This window comes from Arvicanthis niloticus, chromosome 21, assembly GCF_011762505.2.
Source record: "Arvicanthis niloticus isolate mArvNil1 chromosome 21, mArvNil1.pat.X, whole genome shotgun sequence".
Lineage (NCBI taxonomy): Eukaryota > Metazoa > Chordata > Mammalia > Rodentia > Muridae > Arvicanthis > Arvicanthis niloticus.
In genome coordinates this window covers 26,371,989-26,393,479 of record NC_047678.1, presented here as the reverse complement: position 1 = coordinate 26,393,479, position 21,491 = coordinate 26,371,989, and the positions used below count along the sequence as shown (strand labels likewise).

At 43.4% G+C, this 21,491-nt stretch overlaps 1 protein-coding gene across 1 annotated transcript; it reads right to left on the bottom strand.

The window, feature by feature from the left end:
• Positions 1-1,708: 1,708 nt before the first annotated feature.
• Wdr82 (WD repeat domain 82) lies at positions 1,709-20,366 on the bottom strand. The gene is made up of 9 exons (XM_034483980.2): positions 19,927-20,366; positions 14,318-14,415; positions 10,496-10,562; positions 7,315-7,414; positions 6,735-6,851; positions 6,227-6,382; positions 5,762-5,831; positions 4,785-4,927; positions 1,709-2,827 (listed from the first exon to the last, which is right to left on the bottom strand). The coding sequence occupies exons 1-9, from the start codon at positions 20,085-20,087 to the stop codon at positions 2,798-2,800; spliced, it is 942 nt and encodes a 313-aa protein (XP_034339871.1). The 5' UTR covers positions 20,088-20,366; the 3' UTR covers positions 1,709-2,797.
• Between the last annotated feature and the right edge of the window lie 1,125 nt (positions 20,367-21,491).

The following is a 21,491-nucleotide window of genomic DNA, read 5'->3' as shown; positions in this document are numbered from 1 at the left end:
AGTGAGCTGGCCTCTGAAGAACGGGGTTGTCAAGCTCATCTTCTCCAGCTGCCCATTACTGGGCCTGTGGCAATTTAATTGGTGTCTGGGGTTAAAGGACTGTGCGTTCCTGTTGCTCAAAGGCCTAGAGGAGGGCCAGCATTTCCACATGAGCCAGGATGTTAGAACAACCCATTCTGTCAGACACGAACCAGGGAATGTTACAGAAACTCAATGGAAGAGACTAAATCATAAAATCCTGTTTACGACTGGTAACATGGCAAAAAAAAAAGTTTATATGTTAAGTACAAAAAGGACAAAATTGTATGTACAGTAGAATAACAACTATGTAAACACCAAAGTTTATGCACAGAGATATCTAAAGGAACATTTAACATCAAGATTAACAGTGGTACCATTTGGGTGGCAAACTGGTTCTTAAAGATCTCCCAATTTTCCTTCATAAGCACTAATTGTCAGTTACAACAGGGAATAATTTATTTAAAAAGACCCCAGTGGCTGGTGGTTGAACAGTGCAGTGTTAGCTGTCACATAGAGAGCAGTGGCTCTGGCTGATTTTTCAACAGTGAATACATCTCAGGAACACACCTCCCAACTGCCACCTCTGCTCTCTCCCTTTCTATTACCCTGGAACCATGCAAATTCTAGCCCCACCTTTTCCTACTAACCCAGAACTCAGCTCTGCAGGCACAGCCCAGCAAGGCTGTGAGGCAGTATGTCTTCCAAGAGCAGTACCTGAGCCCTGGACACAGAGCATATCCTGTGGTCAGGCAAGCTGCTCTACTTTCAGGCTACGCAGCCATATTAATCTACTCACAGACATTTGCCCTCAATAGTTCTTTCAAACATGGACTCTTAAACCCTGAAGGTGGGCAGTAACCGTTCCATCACCTGGTTCCTACTGTCGGCCCGTTCTGGGAAGGCAGAATTTTATAGCAGGATTGTTCAGTAATACTTAGAGACTTCAGTGTCAGTCCAACTTTTCAGTTCGAATACAAAATTTCAGTTTGTAATTCCTTACAAAATAGCATTGGTGACTGGAAGGCTGTCCGCTGCTGAACAGAAGCAGTGATGGTCTGACCACCACCGCCCTAGCAGCTGGGTACTCTTGGGCAAATTACAACCTGTTGGGCCTTGAGTTCTGGGTCTACAGGGATACTGCTTGCATCACTGTTTGGTGGCCGTTTGTTCTACTCTAAGGCTGCCATGCTGGGAAGAAAAGGTCAACTGCAACTCATCTAGTCTGGGCCTAGCTAACGTCTCTCAGGAAAAAGCGAGAAAAAGGGCAACAGTGTAGACACAGCCGGTGACAGTGACTTATGATTGGCTAAGTTCTGACAAACTAAAAACACTGTGGTTCCAGCACCCTGTCCCTAAATGTCACAAGCCAGGCACAGAAGCCATGCAAAAGTGACTCTCACACACATACAGATGCAGACAGAGCATAATCAGGCAAAAAAAGATTCTAATACTGTAGAGAGGGCCCCAAAGTGTGGCTTCAAGAGCACAAGGGAGTCACCCCAAGGCCCCCGCTTAGCTGCCATGAAACAGCAAACACTAGAAGCTCTGCTTCCTGTTGGATCCCTAAGGTTGACAGAGAAGACTAGCAGTTGTGGCACACACTATCCAGAGTGATTCTCAGCTGCAGGGTTCCCTCTCCTGCTGAACCCTTGATAAACTAGATGACAGACAAGCATATACACATATGTAATGTGCATGTCTACACAAATGTATTTAAGTGGACACACACACAATATTCAAATACAAACAGATCAAGGGTCATATATAAAAAGGCTAAATATAACATATAACACAGGCCTAGAGCCAGCTCTTAGGTAGGAGCTGGAGAAGAGGGGTTTCATCTGCTGACTATGTACACAATTTGTGGTGGGCAGGGAAGGAAGGCATCAGTGTAAACAACTCAGACTCGTTCCACAATACTGGCCCACAGGAAAACGTGATGTGACTCAGGTACAAAAATAAACTACTACCTTGCTTTTGTACAAGCCAAGCTCGGTAGGACCCACCCCCCCACGCACAAAAAGACTGTGGGATTGTCTTGATGGGGGAATTGCACCAGGCTGCTAAACCTTTCGGCTCTCAGAATTTACCTGCTACCCCCTTCCCTCCCTCCCAGACTCTTGGGCCTTTGTTAGCAAACATCTAAGTCCAAGATCTGCCCGCCCACCTATTCAGGAATACTGTAGAGCCTCCTGACAAACAAGGTCCTTCTGTACTTGTCCCTTTCTTTGACCCCAAGGTATATGAAGACTTATTTTTGTAAATGTTTGGCACCTAAGAAACATGATGGTTGTGGGATAATGCCACATTAATTACACAGGGAGACCCAGTGACAAGACATGCAGGGTGAGGGCAGGGTGCTGAGCTGCCTAGCATCTCAAAACCAGAACCGTGGCTTCCCATGCATTTCTGGGGTGAGAAGGATGTGCAGAAAGTGGGGACTTCACTGGCTCCTCAGCAGCAAGTACATTCAAAATTGAAGGGGTTCAAGAGCCCCACTGTAACCTAATCCCGAGTCCAGTCACACTCTGAAGAGCTGGGCGCAGAGAGCTGGAAAGGCTGAGAGCCAACTGAATCCACAGCACCAGAGTCCTTTTGAAGGTGCTCAGCAAAGTGATTCTTGAGAGCAGATGGACAGCACATCCCTGGGAAGGCCATGTGGAAAGATGTTCTGCAGGCCCAGTCAAATGATCAATCAATCCCACTGTCATCTCAGTCACCTCTGACTTTTCCCTGTTAGCCGCCCTCACTGTACAAACAGCCCAGCAGCATCAGATCAGTCATCAATGGTGGGCAACCAGAAGGCCTGGAAGGAAAACACAAATCATCTTTTAGGTATCTCTCAGTATGGAAACATCAGTAATGGGCCCAACCCCAACAGTGGAGGAATTGTGGTCTAGTGGCCCTTACTCCTGACTTGCCTCTATTATAAAGTCTGAGACCCTGAAAGCTGGCTCTGTTTCCTTCCAACACTCACTCTCTCCCTTGTACTCACCACAGTTGCCCAGTGTGTTAAGGAAACAGTAGTAGTGTGTGGGTAACCTGGCCTCACAGTTAATCTCAAGGTGGCCTCAATCATACCCTCTCCTTCCAAAGTCTGAGAAGAAAGAAGGGCTGGATGAGATGGTTTTATTGCCTTTGAGGGCTAGGTGGTTTTTGACTTTACGTGTCCTATACTGATCTCAAACTCACTATATACTCAAAGATGTCCCGGAACTGATCTTTATACCTCTACCTTCCAAATGTTTAGATTACAGGTGTGTACCAACACATCCTAGCTTTAATTAGTTTCCTTCTGTCCTTCTAGTACTGGAGGGATTGAGCCCAGCCAGGGCTTCATACATAGCAAGCAAGTACTCTAAGCTACAATTTCCAGCCATTGTTATATTTCTTCTGGTGCTATCTTCTTGGTTTCTAAAAACAAGAAATGGGCTAGGTGCAGTTCAGTAGTAAAGGCCCCCGGCGCAGGCTTCAGTATCAGGGGAAGAGTGGGCACTATCCTCTGGAGAAAGGCAAAAGTAAAATGCCTCATCCAAGGGCCTCCTTAGAGAGGAACAGACTTCAAAGGAAACCAGAGACCAAGACCTACCCATCACTAGTTCTGTTGTGTAGAGTTATATTTCTGTATTTTTACACACACATGCATGCACGCACGCCTCACAATTTGTGAGAGTTGATTTTCTCCTTCTGAATTCCAGAGATCAAATTCAGGTTATCATGCACAGCAGTGAACATTTCTATACCCTCAGAGCTGTTTTCTTGTTTTTAGTTTGACAGTTTTACACAGGGTATCATAACCCAGGGTAGACTAAACTCCTGGCTTTCCTGCCTCTACTTCCCAAGTGCTAAGATTAAGATGTCTGTGGCTAAGCCTGACTGAATTTGGCCCCTGGAACCACACTGTGAAAGTAGAAAACAAATTCCCATAAGTCATCCTCTGACCTCTACGTGTGCACCATGGCACATGCTCCACATGCTCAAGAATGCAAAATAAAAACAAAACAAAGCTGGGCACGTCGACACACACCTTTAATCCCAGTGCTTGGGAGGCAGAGCCAGGAGGACCTCTGAGTTCCAAGACAACTAGGTCTGCAGAGAGACCCTGACTTGAATGAGAAAATAAGAAAAGCCATACACACACTTATAAACAAAACCAAAGTTAAGCATTAATTATGAACCACTTGAGGAATTCAATGGAAAAAAATCTGGAAATAGAAAGGTCACCAGGCATGGCGGCTTACACCTCTCACTTCAGCACTCTGGAGACTAAGGCAGGTGGAACAATGTGAACACACAGTCAGCCTGGCTAGAGAAACCTTATTTCCAAAAGTAAAACCAAAGCAAAACAACATTCAAAACCCCTGAAAGGATACACCTATAAAAGGTTGGTCAGAATATTTTAAGGGTTTAAAAATAATGTCAAGAGAGCCTAAATAGGTTGAGCCTAAAATCTAAGGCCAGAGCAAAATCTGCCCTGTAAATCTCTTGGGAGAGCACAGCTGTTCTTTGAGACAGGGTTTCTTTGTGTAGCCCTGGCTGTCCTGGAACTCACTCTGTAGACCAGGCTGGCCTCGAACTCAGAAATCCGCCTGCTTCTGCCTCCCAAGTGCTGGGATTAAAGGCGTGCGCCACCATTGCCCAGTAGATCCCATTTTATGGAAAAAGAATTAAAGTAGCGAAAAGAATTTTAAAAATTAATTAAAATTAAATTTAAAATTAAAGTAGCGAAAAGAATTAAAAGATTAAAGGCAGTGTTCACAGACCATGTTGGAACAGGCGCTGGCAAAGGTCATAAACTTGGGGTTGAACTGCAAACAGGTAATGGGACCGGTGTGTTTCCCATCCAATACAGCCACTTTTATACCACTCTCTCCATTCCAGACGTGGATTTTGCCATCTTCTGAACCTATAAAGAATGTAAATAAAGACAAGTGAGAAAAAAGACCAACTGCAATCTGATAAAAGTTTCAGGATGTATTCCTTAGCAGAAACCAAGAAGACAATGGAGGGACACAGGGAATTGATCTTGACCTAATTATTTGTTCCCTTCTGAGACTTAGCTTTGTTATACAGCCCAGAGTAGCCCAGAAGTCTCTCTGTAGCCCAAGTCAGCCTCAAATTCCCAGCTTTCCTGTCTCTGTCTCCCAACCACAGCCCCAAGTTTGGGTGATTAGGTGTATAGGAGTGTTGCATCGTTCCCAAGTCAGTTCCTAAGCTACTCCTAAATACCATGAGCCTGCCGACATCTAGCCAGCAACAGTACTGAATGCTAGAACTATGGTAGAGTACTGCTCTAGAGCTTAACTCTAAAGGCTGGGAAGGAAAAAAACAGCACATGTCAGTTCTAATAAGGAACGCATGCCTGTGTGATGCATGCCTGTAATCCTAGCACTTGGCAGATGGAAAATCAGAAATCCAAGGTTATTCCTGACTACACAGGAAGTTCAAAGTCAGTCAGCTATATAATGAGACCACTGCAAAAAAAAAATGAAAAGAGCCATCAAGATGGCTCAGAAGGTAAAGGTAGCCTGCCAGGAAGCCTGAGGACCTGGGAGTCTGATCCATGGAACTCCAATGAGAAAACTGACTCCTAGGTGCTCTCTGACCTCCACAGTTGGCACTACATGTACGCTTATGTGTACCAAGTAAAGGAAACTTCAAAATCTGAAGGTACTTTCCTCGATAACAAACAAATGCAAAGTATCAGAAACAGAAACAACAATAACAAAAGGCAGCTCACCAATCATAATAAACTGGGAATCTGGAGTAAATGAAGCTTCGAGTGTAACAGCTTTGCTGTTAGCATAACCCTGAAACAAAACAAGAGTATTTCTCATTCTAGGATAGGTAATAAAAACCAACACAACACACAAACCCCTTCCCACCAAACGTCTTTGTGCAATGTCACATAATGTAGCTATTCCCACACAAAACACTCCCAACTGCAGCCCCATATTTAGGGAGAGGGAAAAACATCTTTTTATTTTTACTAATATTATATTTAAAAGGCAAATGGGTCACTTTGTGAGAGAGAAGTGAATGGTTCCAATTCAAATGAAGTAAAGTTCATGTTCAGGAGAACACAAGCCCATGCCTCAGCACTGAATCAAGTATACCCATTGATTTCTGCCATCTAGCTAACAGCATTCCCGACCCAGGCCTTATGAGCAAAGAAACAGCCATAACTCAAAAGCTGTTAGCTCACCCCAAACGTGTGCATCACCACGCCCTTGAAGGCATCGATCAGACGGATGAAGCTGCCGTTAGTGGAGATGAGTATCAGTTTGCCGTCATTGCTGAACTTAAGTCCTGTCCACTCACAAGTCCGATCATACTGCATCTTAAAGGTTGCAAATGGTCCCTGCAAGACAAAAATAGCAGTCCCCACACTCCACACACACCCTGCTACAACTCCTTTTCTTATTCTCTACCCCACCCACCTAGACTCTTCCTGAGTGGACAGGAAAGGGTGAATCAGTGCTATTATTAGCCACCATCTGCCTCCTCCACCACAGGAAGGCAGTCTTTTTAGATAGGTCTCACTATGTGTAGCACTGGGTGGCCTGGAACTCACTGAGATTCACCTACATCTGCCCTGGATTGGGATTAAAGGTGCATGCCACCATGCCAGGCCCAGAAAGGGTTCTTGAATGTCCAAAGTTGCCCTCAAATTTTCTGCAACCCCAAGATAGCTCAAGGATTCAAAGATTTACCTTATCAAAAGAACGAAGGTCATAAAGTTTGACCATTTCTGAGTTGACACCTGCGGCAAAAATTAACCCTTCTGGATCAAAGGAACAGACAGGTTTGCCCTGTAGATGCATGAGGCCCTAAGAGAGAAGAAGACAGAGAGTTAATAAATGAAGGAGCCCACTACTCAACCACTGACTTTTTCCATGAAAACTAAGGAAGGAATAGGAATTGTACCCAGCCTACCTACAAAGATTAAAGTAAACAAACAAAACTCTGACTAAAGTGTCAAAAGTCACCATACAATGCATTTCCAATCAACCGTATCTACAACATTACAGAGTTCAAAGAGAAAGATTCCTTGAGGCTAGGCTGAAGGCTCTAGGCAACCTAGTTTAAGCACTAAGCCACATCATAGCAGTCTGCTCTGGAGTAGGGTACTTGCTTATCAAGCAGTAGACAACTAGTAAAAGGTTTTGCTGCCACATAACAAGACTCTGGGATCCCAAAATGGAACCACTGTTGTCTCCCCTAACTGAGAGGGAGAGCTGATAATGCTTTCCACAGAAAATGCTCAAAAATGTAACTGTGAGGTACCATTACCTGGCAGTTAGGAGACCGGAGATCCCAGAGTCGAATGGTCTTATCAAGAGACCCAGAAATGAAAGTGTCATCCACAGGTGACATGGACAAGGCCACCACCCTGCAATGTATCAAGATAAATAGGAGTTGAAGCAAAATATGAGCAAAAATTGGATGTGAATCCTAAACCACTCTGCCTGCCTACATATATACCTGTTTTCACAAGACTAACATCTTAGGAAACATACACAAACTTATCTGAAGCAACCAAGAGCAGCTAATACCATGAAGAAAAAAAACAAATCAACATAAAGCCTCCATAAAAGAAAAAAGTATGGTTCTCAGGCTGGAGCTATACAGCTCAGTGGTAGTGTTAAAAACAAAATATGTGACTCTACTGAGAATCAAAAGCACAGTGAAGATACTAGTCTACACCCACTAATGGCTCAGTGCTGGGGAAGAGGAGGATGGGGAGGATTAGAATTCCTTATACACCACAGATGAAGTAAGTTATACATATGCTTTACAAAATCCTTCTTCAGGATGGGTGTGAAGGTGCTTGGGAGGCAGAGCAGGTGGATGGATCTGAGTTCAGTGCCAGCCTGATCTACATAGTGAGTTCCAAACCTGATCCCCTACCCCACAATAGAGAAGCCAAAACCAACCAACCCAAACAAACAAATCTTACTTTTTCTGGAAAGACGGTTATGTGACTCAAGAAACTCCACTCTTAGGTATATATACTTGAGCAAAGTGAAAATGTCTACACAAAAATGTTCACTTTTTACAGTAGCATTATAAATGGGAATAACCCAAATACATACTAATTAATAAACCAACAAGACATCAACTACAAAAACATGACACAACATTATGAGAATAAAGAGAAACTAAGTGCTAATCATATGACAACAGGGATGAACTTCAGAAACATCATGCTACATGAAAGAAGCCAAACACAAAAGGCCACATTTGATGCCATTTATAGGGAAATCTAGAGAAACAGCACATAGATAATGGCTGCTAATGGGTACAGGGTTTCTCTTAGGGGTGATGAAAATATTCTAGAATTATAGTAGTGGTGATTTTCAACTACACATATACATACATAGATCACTAAATGTTTATTTTATTTTGATAGGGTTTCATGTAGCCCACACTGCCACATCAATATAACATAGCGAGCAAAATACTTATAAATATGCAATTTTATCACAGTGTTTGCTCCAAAAGTTCAGAGGTCTCAGTTGATATAAAAGGGATCAGCTGATAAGCACAGGGAATGTAAGAACAAAAACCCTGTCCCTAAGGAAACTTACCTGCCAGGTCACATGGTACCAACACTAGAGCAAAAATGACCAGTGGCCTATCCTTTGCCATTACACAGTAACTAACAATTCCTGTCTTCAGCACCACAGAAATACCCCAACCTGCTTGTAAGTGCAATTTCTTTACTGAGTTACTTTGATGGGTAAGGAGTTTGAGACAGGATGTTAACATGTATCCCAGGATGACCTTTAATTTACTATGTATCCAAAGCTGCCTTCCAATTCTAACATTCTCCTACCTCTCCTCCAGAGCACTAGCATTGTAAGAATGTACACCATGCTCAGCTAGAGCACACTTTTGTTGTTGGTGTTGTCTGCTTGCTTTTTTTTTTTTTTTTTTTTTTTTTTGGTTTTTCGAGACAGGGTTTCTGTGTAGCCCAGGCTGTCCTGGAACTCACTCTGTAGACCAGGCTGGCCTCGAACTCAGAAATCCGCCTGCCTTTGCCTCCCAAGTGCTGGGATCTCTCTGTGTAGCCCTGGCTGTCCTAGAGCTTGTTATGAGCACTAGACTGGCCTCAAACTCACAGACTCTGCCTCCCGAGGGCTAGAAGGTATGTTATGTATCACTGCACCCTACAGAAGTACCACTTCTAACAGGCAGCTCTCAGCCATCTCTCCTGTAATCCTTTAGGCATGACATGGCCCTCTTGAAGTCAGAACAGTTGTAGCTGCTATCAAGGAACCCTCATAAGACCCTAATCCTTCAAAAACATATAAGGAGTTAACAATTACTTGGGAGAGGAGGGAGATGCCATTTCAGTTCCCCGTGCTCCTATAAGCAACCACAATTACACTTACTGGCTCACAAAGTGAAGACTTGGGTGGAATAATTTCTTTGGCCTATTGTTGAAGCCCAGAGGTGAACAGATAGCAAAAGGACACAATACCTGTCAGGACACCATGCTACACAGCTCTGCATCATCTGTATTAATATATGTTTGCAATCCTAGCACTTAGGAGGCAGAGACAGGCAGATCTCTGTAAGTCAACCTGGTCTACACAGTGAGTTCTAGGACAACCAAGGACCCTGTCTCAAAGGGGTGTGGAGGGAGAGCTGGCTCAGTGGTTAATGACTTCTTCTGGTGTGCACATATACATGTAGACTAAACACCCATAAATATGTATTACATACATAAATAAAAACAAACAATAACAACAAAAACCCTTCACATATGGGACATTTTTCACATACAGCCCAACACAAACGTTGGCCTCTGCAGTGGAAGGCCTCATAAATGCAAGTGGTTTTTTTTTGTTAAGAGCTATCTAGGATTTGGTGTTGCTAAATACCAAGTCTAATGTTTGCAGCCTAAGTTTCCACCTAATAACTTTAGCTCACATGGTTCTTAACAGAGACACACACAGAGACACAGATTCTTGTATGGCAAGCATGGTCTTGCACTGAGCTACACGTAACCCCTCTTAATTATATTTACTTTCTTATGTGGGAAATGAGATCCAGAGCCGTCCACATGGTAAGCACATGCTTAGCCACCAAGCTATACTCCCAGCTTCTTACTTAAGCCCCACCCCCTACCCTACCTTTCAAGACAGGGTTTCTCTGTGTTGACCAGGCTATCCTCAAACTCACAGATCCAGTGTCTCTCCTGAGTGCTGGGATTAAAGGTGTGACTTCCACTGTCTGTACCTTACTTATATTTTAACAAAGTTTATGGTTATCTTTGAAGCCCCATCTCCTGCTTCTATAACCTCAGAAAAACCAAGAGCTGACAGATCAGTTAACAAGATGAAGGAACACTGAGCAACATTCTTTAGCAGTGAGGAGGGCTGGATTCACTAACAAAACCTCTCCCCTCTCCTCCAATCTGAGTTACCCAAGGGATGAAGGAAGTGTGACTGTAATACTGTCTTACCTCTTGCTGTGTCCAGGAAAGTATCTGATGTATTTATTGTCATGCAAGGACAAGTAACGAATAGTATCTGTAAGAAAACAAACAAGGATGACATTGTACTATTTAAATGGAATTTATGTTCATTTTCATTTTTGAAAAGAAAAAACCTAAGAACATACTATATTCTGTCACACAAGCAAATATCAGATGAACATGAACAACTTCTCCCAGCAGCTTGACTGCATAAATAGATTCATACAACTCCAAACCCTAATTTTCAGTTGACAGCATTTATACAAACATTTAATATCACCATTTTGGGGCCTAGGTGTACAATTCAATGGTGATATGCTCACCTAGTGTGTGTGAAGCTCAGAGTTCAATCTGCAGCAATGAGGGGGCAGGTTTGGGAGACTCAGAGTAAAAACTACATTAAAAAAAAAAAAAAAAAAACCAGTTTTGTTACCAATCTTTGGATTCTTTGCAACTTACAATTCAACTTGTCCTGCACAAGTATTCCCTAGCAAGGAAAAAAATTGCTAGTTATAGACACTAATTTTAGTGTCTAAAATGTGATATCTTACACCGAGCATCAGAAGAGCAAATGAGAGGGCTTTACAGTTAGTGTGTGAATAGCTGGGCTGCTGCATAGACACTGTCAAAGAAAGACTGTGAGAGGAAAAAAAAATCAAGAATTCTGTCTAGAAAAGTAAGCAACAGGGCTAGAGAGATGGCTCAGCAATTCAGAGCACTAGGTTTGCAGCCCCAGGAGCCACATGGTTTCACAACCATCTGTGCTTCCAGTTCCGGGGGATCCAACATCCCCTTCTAACCTCCCTGAGCACCAGACACATACATGATACATAGACAGACATGCAAGCAAACCACTCATACACATAAAAGGAAAAAAAGGAAAAAAAGAAAAAAAAGAAAAAAGAAAAAGATTACACTGACAGCAGAATGAAGCGAGGCTGGGTTTGCAGCTCAGTGCATAGTGCATACCGTCAGTGGGTGAGGCCAGTGGCTTGGCCCCCAGCACCACAAAGGTCAGACTAGAACTAGAAAGTACTACGCTCCTTAAAAAGATAAAGTAGTGACTACGATGCTCCTAAAGAAGCTGGACATAGTGACTCTATAATCTCAGCACATTAGAGACCAGCATGGGATACATTTACTGAAGCCCTGTCTCAAAAACCAAACTGAAACATCAATGAAAACAAACAAAACAAAAATTAGGAAGAGAAACAAGTAATAGAAAACATGGCACCAAAATGGAGGTCCAAAGTATCAAGTGGCTTGCAAGAGTGGGCTTTTTTCTTTCTTTCTTCTTTTTTTGAGACAGAGTCTCATTCTATAGTCAGTGCTATATTAGAACCCATTATATAGCCCAGGCTAGCCTCAAAAAAGCAGCAATCCTCCAGCCTCAGCCTCTTGAATGCTGGATTACTGGTGTAAGCAACACACTTGGCTTGCAGGGATGCTTTCTAATGAGGGAATTTATTTATCCTTAAGAGAGAGAAAAAAGACCCTCTTCTATATAGTCTGTAACAGAGTTTATTAGGTTTATCTGAACAACCTCTCAAATGACAACCAACGTATTTCTGGTTATTCTAGTGCCAGGAACTACTCACCTGACCTAAAGAGAGATCCCCTCCCATTACCTGGAATCCCAGAGATGAGCAGGGCTTCACCATCTTCTCCACCCCACTTGGTAGCTGGTGCGCTGTTCCTGGCAAGGCAGTGGCCTGTACAGTTATCTCCTGTACCGGGTGGTATCATAGACCCTCAAACTGTACAAACTACTACCTCAGCCTGGAATCAGGCAAAAGAGAACGGAGCACTGGAGGAGCTCTGCAGGACGCACTTGAGGAAGAAAAGGCAACATCCCACAGCAGGCCAGGCAGCAAAGCTGCAAGCGCCACACACTTGCCTCATCTTGTACCATATTTGGAGAATTGTTTAATCGTTCAGAAAAAACAACCCAACAAAAGAAATACACCAGTCACTTATATATATATCACCCTCAGAATTCTAGAATTTATCCTTATCCAAAAGCATTGATGTCATTGCCTGCTTAGAAAAAACTACATCTGACACAGACATGAAAAACAGACTATTAGATATGTACTAAAATCAAGTTCAGGTCTCATTAAAGAAAGACTTCTGCCTGCCCATTTGCTTTGAGACAGGTTAAAATAGCAATCTAAGTTATCCTTGCTGAATGGCTGGGCATGGTGGTGCTCATCTTTAATCCCAGCACCAAGGAGGGTTCCTGTAAGCTTAATTTTAAGACCAACCTGATCTATATACAGAGTACAACAAGGCCAGCCAGGGCTACACAGTGAGAGCCTGTATCAAAATAGGGAGGGAGGCAAAATAAGTCACTGTGATTACAAGCACACACTGCTCTTGCAGAGGACCTGAGCTCTCTTTCCAGTATCCACATCAGACAGTTCATAAGAGCCTGTCACTTCAGCTCCAGAATCTGACAACCTCTGGACTCTGTGGGCACATGTGCACATGACACCCCCCCCCCCCCCCGTCATGTCAGAGGGATGATTCAGTGGTTAACAGTGCTGGCCGTTCTTCCAGAGGTCCTGAGCTTGGTTCTTAACACTCACGTCACATGGCTCAATCGCCTGCAACACCAGCTCCAGGGAACCTGATACCCTACTCTGGCCCAAGGGCATAGGAACACACTTACACAGAGATGCACACATACAGAAGTAAAAATAAATCTACTGTGCCTGCCATGGTGGCACAGACCTAGAATCTCAGTACTCAAGAATATAAGCAGGGATATCATGAGTTCAAGGGCAACCTGAATTACAATAATACTATCTCAATAAACCAAAAGGAAGAAATCTTACTGCAAAAGGTGCATTAGTAAACTAGTAATAATAAGACTAAAATTAGATAAAATAACAAACATGTGACAGTTCAACCACTGAGACAGTTTTGTCAACTTAGGAATTTATTTGAAGGGGAATCAGTCAAAAGCAGAGACTATTAAAAAGGAAGTTTCAATTCTTAAAATACCTTTACTCTAAAACAAAAAAAAAGTATTCCTAGAATTTACAACCACAGAGCTCAGCACACCGTGTGACACAAACCACAGAAGAGCTAACCTCTTCAAACTATTTAGAAGTCTTTTTGTTTCTCTGTTGATTTTAAGACAGGGTCTAGCTACAAATGCTCAATGGCCCAGGTAGGGCTCAAACCAGGGCCCTGTGCACCCGCCTCCCTGAGTGCTGGGAGTACTTCTACTATTCATGCATTTGGTTTCCTTTCCATTCTGCATTTAGTACATTTGCAAATTTTATTTTATTCTCCCTCAGTCAGAAATGTAAAAGTTTACACCAACCCTCTGCCTGTGAGAAGATAAGGTCTCACCATGTACCTTGGCTAGCCTGGTACTCCCATTCCTCCAATCTCAGACTCCCAAGTGCTAGGAATGTCGAGGTAAAGTGTCACACCTGGTTCAATCCACATACACATTCTAAATGGAAAGGTTAGTAATTTACTAATTGCTGTGTGTCACGTATTTCTTCCTTTTGATTTTTTAAGTATTTTTTCAAGTTTCAAGGAGTGCAAATCATAAACACAACCGAGTTACTTCCTTTTCCTGCTCCATATTGCAGACACTTTTTATTTTCTGTCCCCAGTTCTCCCAAAGCGCTAGTGGCTGGCTTCCAGCACTTTCACTTTCAATAATACAATCAGCACTGCTACCGTTACAGGGAAATGTTTAAACCAACTATAACCAAGCACAAGTTGTCACAAAGATTTTGTTAAGTATTTCAAAGAAACCAACACCACGATCTCCTAAAAAGTTTTGCTTACCGTCTATTTTGTTAGAGCTGTAAACGACTGTGTTGGCTGCATGAGTGTATCTGATGAGGTCCACACCATATTTCTTACTGTACAGGGTTCTCTTTGGTCTGATGAACAAACAGAGGAAAAAACAAAACCCATCAGAATCCCCCAACACAACACTCCAGCTCTCCATAGAAACAGCAGCACCTGTGGGATAGGAACAGGGCAGAGTATGAAGAGACTCAAATCGAGTCTCTGCAAGTGTTGTATGAGCTCTTAACCACTGAACCATCTCTCCAGTCCCCAGCTCCCAACTCTTAAAAATAAAAACCAACTATAATAGCTACTCAAGAATAGTCTTTCATTTGTCAACACCAAAGCCCACGTTAGAAAATAAAAGTAAATACAGAATATTAATTCTATCTTTTACTACAATATTCAAAGAGGAGTGATCTTGCCGGGCGGTGGCGGCGCACGCCTTTAATCCCAGCACTTGGGAGGCAGAGGCAGGCAGATTTCTGAGTTCGAGGCCAGCCTGGTCTACAGAGTTAGTTCCAGGACAGCCAGGGCTACACAGAGAAACCCTGTCTCAAAAAACCAAGAGAGGGGTGATCTTGAGGGAAGGTCTCACCTGGCCTCTAAGTCACTATGTAGTTGAGGGTGACCTTGAACTCATGAGCCTCCTGTTTGGGCTTCTCTAGTGCTAGAATTATGAGAGTGGGTTACCATACCTGGCTTCAAATATAGACTTTGAGAAGACTATCTACTTGAGAAAAAAGTACATGAAATATCACAAACCACGACTTACAATAGAGGGAGATGAGAGTATCTCAAGGCCAGTAGCCTTTCCTAAGCCATTCATTTAGCAAGCACTTTCTAAGGCAATGATTTATCATAACTGAAACCAGATGCAACACTGCTTATGTTCCTGACATAACTGGCTCTAGATGTCTAACTTTCCTATCCAGAGGTATAAAGTAGCAGCCGAGCCTTTCAGAAGACAAGCCTAACTCTCACAACAAAAATACTCGATGGTTTCTTTTCCTTTTACTTTCATGTAAACCTGTGTGTTTCCAACCCAAAGTTTAAAACTAAATGCCTAAGTCCCTTAAACACAAATCTTGACAATCAGATAAAAGGGCTCTAAGGAAAGCCTACAACCAAACCTTCTGCTGCATACTATTTAAAGTAGGCAATTTTTTAAAACTCAAATATCTCTAGAAAACAATTTAAAGTAGTATTTTTTATTTTTGTTTTCCAAGACAGGTTTTCTCTATGTAGCCCAGGTTGTCCTCAAATTCACAGATATCTTGCCTGCCTCTGCCTCCTGAGTGCTGGGAGGCAGAGGCAGGCAGATCTGCCAAGCTTTAGAAAACAAAATTTGAATGCTAAAACACTCCACAAAGACCAGGTCAGAAAATAAGAAAACTTTTAAACATGTTTTATACATTTACACCTTACAAGAATTTTAAGCTAGACATGGTGTGGTTCACATCCGTAATTCCAGTCAGAACTCTAAAGGCTGTGGCAGGAGGATCACTACAAATTCAAGGCTAGTCCCAACTACAGAATGAGACCCTGTCTCCCCCCCCCCCCCCCAAGAAACAAAACAGGGGAAAAAAAAAAAATCACACTTGAAGCCACGTGACACCCTGTCTCAAAGTGGCCCCACCCCCCGGAATATTGTATTAAAAGATTGATTGGTGTGCTACTAGTCACCAAGAGTTTGAATTTATGCAAAAGAATTGTTTACCTTCTTAATGTCAAATTATTTCGGAACCATTGTGTTGAGCAATCAAATGACCCAGGCTGTCTACACGTCAATCATCTGCACTTTCTTTCTTTTTTTTTTTTTAAAGACTTATTTATTTCATTTATATGAGTACACTGTAGCTGTCTTCAGACACACCAGAAGAGGACATTAGATCCCATTACAGATGGTTGTGAGCCACCATGTGGTTGCTGGGAATTGAACTCAGGTCCTCTGAAAGAGGAGTCAGTGCTCTTAACCTCTGAGCCATCTCTCCAGCCCTCATCTGCACTTATAATTGTTAAAGTCAGAGAGGGTGAGGTCTTCTGCTTCAGGAAACCTATTCTGAATGAGAGTTCTTTGTTGTGCTATACTTTCTATATGACTGGCTTTTGTGAAACCAAATACTACAGGTCCAGTCTACTGTCTGAAGTTCTGCTCATTTGGTAACTACTGATTAAGTGAGGCTGAGCTTGTTGACTTTGCATCTCTTTCAGCCCATCTACAATAGAAGACAGGGCTGGGGAGATGGCTCAGTCATAGAAGGCTTGCCTAGCATGCACCGGGCCCTGGATTCTATCTTCAAGTCTGCAAGTAAAAAGCACATTAAAACATGTGGTATTAAAAAAAAAAAAACCCTCGGCTCCACTAAAATATGGTCTGTATGTCTTAAATCCATAAAACATTAACACATTTGTCCTAACAAAAGAAAACTATTTTTTATATCAGTTCTACTCTGCAAGTAAGAGCCTAGCCTAGATTACTACTGGATATATCTTTTCATGCACATTTTTCAAGTATTTTGTTAAGCTTCTTTAAAATTATGATTCTGGAGGCAAGTATGAATAAAGAAAATAATAGCAAAGTGCCACTGGTGGGGTACACATGTATAATCCAGCACTTGGGATCAGGAGTTCAAGGCCAGCCTTGGACACATAGAGTTAGCCTGGGCTACATAAGACCACTGTCTTAAGAAGACAAACTAGGCATATAAAGTTTGCGTGCGTGCATGCGTGCGTGCGTGTGTGTGTGTGTGTGTGTGTGTGTGTGTGTGTGTATAAATAGAAAAAAAATTGAGATGTTTTTTGGGTAATTTGTATTACCAACCACAATATATTCCTTCAAGTGGAAGGAAGGAAGGAAAAAAGGAAGGGAGGGAGGGATGAATTGTAGTGGGCATGCCTTTAATCCCAGCACTTGGGAGGCAGAGGCAGGCGGATTTCTGAGTTTGAGGCCAGCCTGGTCTACAGAGTGAGTTCCAGGAGAGCCAGGGCTACACAGAGAAACCCTGTCTCGAAAAACCAAAAAAAAGAAAAGAAAGAAACAAAAAGAAAAACTACTTTCAGTTAAAAAAAAAAATCTTTTAAGCCAAGCACTGAGGCAGAATTGCTGTTGGAAGCCAGCCAGCACTATAGCTACATGCAATGTTCTACTGTTGGGGATGTGGTATCTTAAAAACAACAAATAAAAATCAACTGTGTTTTAGCTATTTTCAACCACCCAAATTCTAATACTGGTACTATCTAATAAAGATATTACTTCCAAAGAAACAATAATTTTTTTCTACTGTTGGAATTATTGGATTATTCTTCTAAAAGTATACATTTTGGGGGATTTTCTGATTCTATGTATATGAGCATTTTGTCTGCGTGTATATATGGGCACACTATGCATGTCTGATGTCCACGGAGTCCAGAAGAGAACATTAGCTCCCCTGGAACTGGAGTTAAATGTAATTGTGAGCCTCCATGTGGGTGCTGCTGATTGAACCCAGGTTCTCTGCAAGATTAACATGGCTCTTAACCACTGAGCTATCTCTTCAGATCCTGTTTTTCCCCCCCCATAAATTGTTTATGCGAGTGCACTGTAGCTGTCTTCAGACACACCAGAAGAGGGCATCAGATTCCATTACAGATGGTTGTGAGCCACCATGTGGTTGCTGGGAATTGAACTCAGGACCTGACAGCTGAGCCATCTCCTGGGAAATCAGAAGGGGTCAAATACTCTGGAACTAGTTACAGATGGTTACAATTCTCCATGAGGGTGTAGGAATCACCTTGATTCTCTCAGTAAGAGCAGCAAGTGCCCATAACCATCTCTCCAGCCCTTATATTTCTTTTTTGGGACAGAATCTTACTATGCTACTCAAGTTGCATTCCAATTCTCACTCCCAGCCTCTCAAGTGCTGAAATTACAGGCACTGCTGAGTAGAAGGTTCTTTTTTCAAGAAAGTTCTTTGGAGCACTGTAACTTTCAGTAAGTTTGTAATCATGTAAAAAGGTCACATGTCTGAATAAACAGTTTACAGTCTTAGTATTTTATTCCTTTGAATAGGGATATACACTTCCTTACAGGTTTTGGGGTGAAGATTCTATGTACTGCACTAAACATCTCAAACAAACCAATTTCAAATTACATGTAGTTCCAAACAATCAAATGATCAGACCAGTATATAATAATCAATACACAAATATGAACGTCAATTCAAATAACTAATTGTCCAGCTAGTAATTTTCTCTTCCCCAGGATCACCTCTGTAGGAAACTCTCCCACATACAGAAAGCAAAGTCCAGAGATAGTTACATAATACTTTGTTAGTGCTCTAGTGAGGAAACCCATCAAGAACATCATACACAGTTCATTCTACAACAGCCTTACTCAGAGACAAGTTCCAAAAGAAAACTATTATTTGAAAAAATAATAAAAGGAACAGCTGGAAAGAGTAGAGAAAAAGCCAAGGATTTAAAAACATAGGTAACTTTAACAAAATATCGAAAACAGCAGCTATTAAACTGAACATCTGCTTAGGAAGAGCAGCTGAAGTTGACAAAGGGAATCAAATTTAGCCTAAATTAGTTTCTGCTACAAAGAGGTCACTGCTTACTTATCTAGTACTTGGACTTCCAGAGGTGAGACAGGCAATGTCTTTCTCACACCCAGGTTATGAAAACGGCAAAGATACAAAATTCTCCAACGAACACAATTTCCATAACCGGTTCCAGAATTCCAAAGTTTTGATTAATTATAAGCAAACCACAATCGGGCGGTGCTGTGGTTGTTTTTTAACTGTTTTGAGTCAGGGTCTGGGCTATGAAGTCCAGAACTCAGGGTCTGACTTACTGCCTCTGTGGCCCAAATGCTGGAATTACTGGCTGAGCCGCCAAACACCGGTAAACTTTTTTTTTGTAATGCAATCGGAAACACTAAATTGTTCCGGAATGCGTTCTTTGTTTTAAAGGGAGCTCACATTCTGACCAGAATGGGGCGGCCAAGTTCTCAAGAGTCTGGCAAAGAAAGTTTCCAAGAGGCTGTTTAACAAGTTAACTGCAAGCCTGGATATTGGTACTGGGAAAGGCCAGCAATCTCACATGGGCACAATCAATAAATCCTGACAGCTTAAAAACTGCATCCCATGGGGCTTGATGGCAAAAAAGCAGCGCGGGAAGCTGAGGGGTAGGGGGCGGGCACCGTGCCAGGGCTGAATCCAGGTCACCGCGGTGAAGGCAGAGAGCTGACGCCACTGATGGACAGAACTGCTCCTACCGTTCTGCATCGAGCTCAGAGTCCACCCGCACATTCTGACAGTCATCAGAGGAGTGGAAAGAGCTATCCGTCCGGCTACAGGGTGCACGGACATGGCGTTTAAAGGTCAAGGTCAAGGTGGGGTTTTGCAAGAGAAAGAAGCGCACTCGGAGGAGACCAAAGGGACAGAAATAATAACCATCATCACCTTAAAGAGGATCTCCTGCAGCACCGCAGGATGGAGGCGGCCCTGGCAAGAGCGCCTGCACCACATGCATGCCGTAATGGGGGGGAGGCCTCAGTCGGGGACCAGCGACAGAGGGAAGGAGAGAGGCACTCGGGACCCGGCCACTATCACACTCACTTGCCCTCCTGGCAGTCATAGAGCACGATGGAATCATCATCGCTGCTAGAGATGACCGTCTCGCCATTGGGACTGAAGTCAAAGCAGTTGATCTTGTCCGAGTTCTCCCGGAACACCTTGGCGACGCGGAAGCTCCTCAGCACGCTGTCGGTCAGCTTCATGGCGGCTGCGGCTGCTGCTGCTGAAGGCAGCGGCGGCGGCGCAGGGCCGGGGCGGGGCCGAGAGGCGAGTGAGCGGGCGGGCTGCTCAGGGCCAACCCCGGCGGTGCGGGTGCCGCGCTGGAGGCGAGCAGAAGGGCGGCTGACAGTGGGATTGCCGCGTCCTTTTCCTCAGGCAACGCTCTCTCGCCGGGATGACGGGACCTCGCTGACCGTTCTTTTCCAGAGTCACTTCAGGGCCAACCGGCGCTCCGCCGGCTCATTGTGTCCGCCATCTTGAATGGAGAAGCAAAATCGGAGGGCGAGGAGCCTGTGCCGCGGCGAACGCCGGGAAAGGGGGCGGGGCGGGAACAGAGGCGCGAGCTGAGGGGGGGCGGGACGATGACGTCAGCGGGGCCGGCTCCCATTGCTGTGGACCGGTAGTGGCAGTCTGCAGTTCTTTGGTATAAAGTGGATACCCTACCGGTGTGGAACAACTAAACCCTCTCTTGAGGGCAGGAATTAAGGTCGCCTCAGGACTAATGCCTATGTGAGTGCTCTCAACCCCTAGGGAGACGCAGGTGTCTCTGAGGCTGCAGGTACTGGCCGAGAGGTCTGCCTGTTTGTGTGGGTGTGTATCAGGTGAGCCCATCACCGAATGCCTTAACCACAACGCCACCAAACCCGGAGGCTTCGATTTGTTATTTGAATGAAGTACAAACATATAGTTGCACAAATTTTAAGTGGAATTTTCAATTGGGTATATAATATGTGAACTTCAGAAGTTTGGAACTTCTTTTAAAACTTAGGAGAGTCAAAGCGCATGAGATCGCTCACTTCTAGTGAGGGAGGAGGAGGAACCTTAGGAAGGGCTATGAGGCATTTAACTCACTGGTAGGGAACCGCAAGGTGTGACAACCAGAGTCCCTTATAACCTGGGGTAACAAACAACAACCAAACCACGTAATGGAACACTAGAAAAAAATGGAGTCTTCTTGAAAAAAGGTGCGGGTCTTTCGGTAAAGAAACAGGGTATCTATACAGAAAGAGAAATTGTTGGCTCAGGGAAATAGCAAGACTAAGGTTGTACTACAGTTGCCTGCCTACAAAGGGCAGAGCTCCTGGCTACAATTTGTTCTGGGGTTTGAGGAAGGGAAAGAACGGGTTTGAGTGAAATCTGAATGGACCGCAACTTTCCAAATTGCACATCTATTCCAGAAAAATCATCCACAGAAGATTGCACTCAATCCCCAGTGATTGTTTTTGAGTTTAAAAGGGATGTTACAGGCTGCCATGAAGCTTGAGATAGCAAGGGCAGATCTGGTGTCATGTGCCAGACTTAACTGTGTGAACTGAAGCTTTCTGAAGAGCATCTATAATAAAGATCCTGAAGACTGGCTGACTAGAACATCGCAACTGTGGAAAGAT

What these genes read in the sequence shown, in the direction of transcription:
- Wdr82 (XM_034483980.2), bottom strand. Translation starts at nt 20,087, where the DNA reads ATGAAGCTGACCGACAGCGTGCTGAGGAGCTTCCGCGTCGCCAAGGTG. An exon ending in CAGCTCTAACAAAATAGACG is followed by an intron (nt 10,563 to 14,317) that starts GTAAGCAAAACT and finishes GTTTTCTTACAG; the next exon opens with ATACTATTCGTTACTTGTCC. An exon ending in TCCGGTCTCCTAACTGCCAG is followed by an intron (nt 6,852 to 7,314) that starts GTAATGGTACCT and finishes CTTCTCTCTTAG; the next exon opens with GGCCTCATGCATCTACAGGG.